General features: G+C 31.4%; 1 protein-coding gene across 1 annotated transcript; it reads right to left on the bottom strand.

The window, feature by feature from the left end:
* Positions 1 to 252: 252 nt before the first annotated feature.
* On the bottom strand, positions 253 to 2,209 carry LOC110028938 (patatin-like protein 2). The gene is given in 7 exon segments (XM_020731010.1): positions 253 to 571; positions 573 to 674; positions 755 to 1,057; positions 1,210 to 1,371; positions 1,463 to 1,652; positions 1,746 to 1,927; positions 2,012 to 2,209. Coding segments are annotated over 7 exon segments (1,209 nt in total). The 5' UTR covers positions 2,132 to 2,209; the 3' UTR covers positions 253 to 421.
* Between the last annotated feature and the right edge of the window lie 1,871 nt (positions 2,210 to 4,080).

Here is a 4,080-nt window from a genome sequence, read left to right as displayed (position 1 = left end):
TAATAATAATAATAATAATAATAATAATAAGTACAAGATAACTATGGCTTATAACAGGTGGTTGGTCGATCATCCATGCCTTATCTTTTCAAGATATTATATAAAACAAGAAATAGTAATTCAATCACACTCAATCCACTTGATTAAAATATAAAACCTTTTTTTTTTTTTTTTGTAATTTAACAAAATTACAAAATTTGATATAAAAAAGACCAAATAAAAAATTATGACAGATTAAAATAACATCATCCTCTTAATTTTCAAATGGTGGATCAAGCTACAACAATTTATTCATTAATTAGAAGAAAATAACAATTATCTTCCACAAATCTCTAATCACAACACTAACCAACAAAATTAACGAAATCACACATTCTCCTCCTCTCACTTATTCAAAACATTAATTGAAAAAAGAAAAGAACTATTTTGCACCATTAATCCTCCTCTTCCTTTCATCTGAAAGCAACTTAGCAAATCTAATGAGTGCCTGCTCATTAGTTCCTTCTCCTTCCACAGGCTCGTATCTCCCATTCTCTATATTCACCCTCGGAAACAGGCTTCTTTAACAGATTAACAGGCTTCTTTAACAGATTATTCCCTACCTTAATCAACCCCTCCAGGTTCTCCTTAGTTGATACATCCACAGAAGCCAAATCTCCACTCAATGTATCATCCTGCAATTAATTCAATTAATAATCCTCATTAATTTAACAAATAAACTCATATAATCCATATATTATATAAAGATATATACCTGAAGTCGAAGATAATTTTTCTCAGAATGCAGAGTTTGGAAAAGTATGGCTGTTAATATATCAGCCATATCTGCACTGCCTTGGGAGTACATATCTATGATAGGCGTATGGCCATTATAAAACAGCCATGGAAGAATTCCCCACTTAGCTGCATTCTTTGCATCATATTTCTCTTCAAATTTAGCCGCTCCAGTGCCGAGAGATAGCACCAGAAACTTGTTATATTCTACAGGTTTCACAGGAAAGTCATCTTGCAACTGCTTGAATATGTTCTTACTCACCAAATTTATTGCAAGCAGAGTCTGCACGTAGATATATACAGATATATTATCATCAGTAGGGCTGCCATAATAGAATATGATATAATAAAAACTATTTTTTTCAACAAAATATTTTTTCCACACCCACATATATTTATTCATACTTATATTATTTAGTTTGTAAGATTAATTACAGGATTATTTGCTGCAAGGCCTCCATCAGCAAGATTGAAGCTTCGAGTGTTGCCCTTCGAGTCTTTAGTTTCAAAGTAGTGAGCAGGCAAATAAGTTGGTGCTGCTGAAGTTGCAATGCAGATATCTGATAAATTAGCATCCTTTAATGGAGTGGATTCCACCTGTTCATACATTATATATATATGGGGATAAAAATGTACAATTAGTAATTAATAAATAGGTTTAATCAGAGCTTAATTATAATAAATCCACCTGAAACGAGGAGAATATGGTGGGTTGGAGTAGCTTAATGTCGAAAGTTGGGATGACCACATTGGTAAGTGTTTGATGAAGCTTTGTATCCCCAAGAATACCTTTAACTAGGGAGTGAAGGTATTTCCCATCATATTTAGGTCCAGCAAATTCATTTATTAAATTACTTGTGGAGCCAAATAAACCTGCCCTGCAACATTTTATCTATGTAATCAATTACTAATGAAATTAGAACTTCAAATCGATTTAAGTTTGATTACATTTATATATTGGTAATGGTTACATTTTTTGAGGGAAGATTTTAGGTGAGTTCTTCAGATAGAAGTCGTTTATATCTTTGGCTGAATACAGGGGACGATTAGACTTGTCTGGAGCAGTAAGCATTGTGGTGACAAGCCCACCCGTGCTTGTTCCTGCAATAACATCGAAGTAATCCGCAATCCTCACCTTCTCTCCGTCAAGCTCCTGCAATTAAATAATAACTTCTTTAGCTCATTAAAGACATACACATGCATATACTAGTAAATTATATGAGGTTTAGCCACATACTTGAAGCTTGGATTCAAGAAAAGCAAGGATGGTTCCAGGGATGATTCCTCTCACGCCTCCTCCATCTATGCTTAGAACTGTAATATGACTGAGGCCGGAGCTAGGAGAAGCATCAGCCATGGATACGATGCTTCAGAGTTATAACTAACTAAAAAGACTGAGAAGATAAACTATTTCTTGGATGCTATGTCTACGTCATAATAGCCCCCATATTTATACAAGAGCTTGCTTGTTGTAGAGAAAGAGGGGAGGGATTGGAGGCTTGCTTAATTTATATTATCCGTATTTATGAATAGCTGAAGTAGTTGTAATTTTTGTTCCTTCTAATTAATGGTAAAAGTCAATGACAGCTAACCTGTAAGTTATATGTACATATATATAGATGTATAAAGGAAGTAGCCGCATGTTGATTATATAAACAAGAGATGACCGTATTATTTAAATAACAGCATGTATTACACACTTCCAAATTATAAAAGTCGTCTTGTAACCACGTGGAAACATAATACTTATCATGTATTAATTTATTTTGGTTTGCTAAAATGCTAAAATGTAATTGGAATTATTCAGTTTTGTACATAAAATTGTCTAATTTTCATCTTCTTCCTTCTATTTTGTATAAATATTTACAGACAATTTTCATATTTTGGAAAGGCAGAGAACCAAAACCCAACCACTTATGGAGCCTACCACTCGGGCTATAATCGAGTCTGAGTCGAGTTGAGTTTGATTATGTCATGGATTGAACATCGCCGGTTCATTTTAGAAGTTATTCATGTTTGGTTTTAGTTTAAGTCAAGCTTTTACATGTATGTTTTTATGCTTGGCTTGTTTACTTGCTTAAATTAATCGAAAGAACACTTCAATAAGTGAACAAGCAAGCTAAAAATTTGAATTAATATCAGGCTTTTCATATAAAATTTTAATCAAATGAATTAACAATCAATCAAAAAAGCTTACACTAATTAAATAAGATACCATATATATGTTGCAAGCACAAATATTTTGCAAATTAAAGATATATAAGTGCTGATAAATTAATATCTTGAATTAAAAAGAATTAGATGGAATTGGATTAACCTAATATATATATTCATCAAAAATAAATAAATTATTTTTTCTTAAAAAAAAATCAAAAGCTATAAAATGATGAATATTTACCATAAGCAAAAGCATTTCATATAATCAAGAGAGCCAGTACTTGGATTGTCGAGTGCTGAGAAACCCTTCATTCATAGAAGGGCAAATATATTAAAAATATATAATTAATATTGATTATATAACCGCTAAATCGACATTATATATTTATATAATGATAAATTAACTAATATGATAAGATATGGTTTAATTGAATATGACGGATAATGATGCATAATTAATAAAATAAATATGCAATTAATAAGTAATCTTAAAATATTATTGATATGGATCCCAAAATGTTAAGCACAATATATCATACTAATATACGTGTCGAGCATTAGAAGCTTATATTATAGTTAAGCTTTGTTAACTCCACAAAATCTCTCAGGGCATTCCATATTCTTCTACATGAGTGTTAACTTGTTGTTCTAGCTTACGACGATAATCTTAGATTACAAGGGTTTTTAACTTTTAAGCTGTGAAATTGAATGTAAATAAAGCTCTGAAAGATTACACTTCAACTTGCATTTAGAACATCAAAATAGTCTTAGAGAAATCTTATTGATTAAACATGATTCATCACACTACTAATTCAAAGAATCATAGGTTACTTAGTTCCTAATCATGTGGAAAGAAAATCAAGTAAATTCCATTGAAATCCAAAATTAAAGTCTTCACAAATAAAGAAAAATCAAATCTAGCATGAATTAATCTTGTTTTGCTTCTCCATGATTCTTAATTTTTCAATGTTACTCCACTTGAATTCATTTTCTCGCATTATAATAGAGAAATCACACTTCTATGACATTCTAAGCACAAACGCGCGCACACAAAAGTTTCTTCTCCTTCCATGCTCTAAGTCTCTTCTGGTTCAGATCTTCCTTCATATAAAGATCTGAGGCCCTTACACAATAGAGAAACACATTTCA

This window comes from Phalaenopsis equestris, unplaced genomic scaffold (genome assembly GCF_001263595.1).
Source record: "Phalaenopsis equestris unplaced genomic scaffold, ASM126359v1 Scaffold000540, whole genome shotgun sequence".
NCBI classification, from domain to species: domain Eukaryota; kingdom Viridiplantae; phylum Streptophyta; class Magnoliopsida; order Asparagales; family Orchidaceae; genus Phalaenopsis; species Phalaenopsis equestris.
Note: the sequence above shows the minus strand (reverse complement) of the source record. Positions and strands in the feature narration are given on the sequence as shown.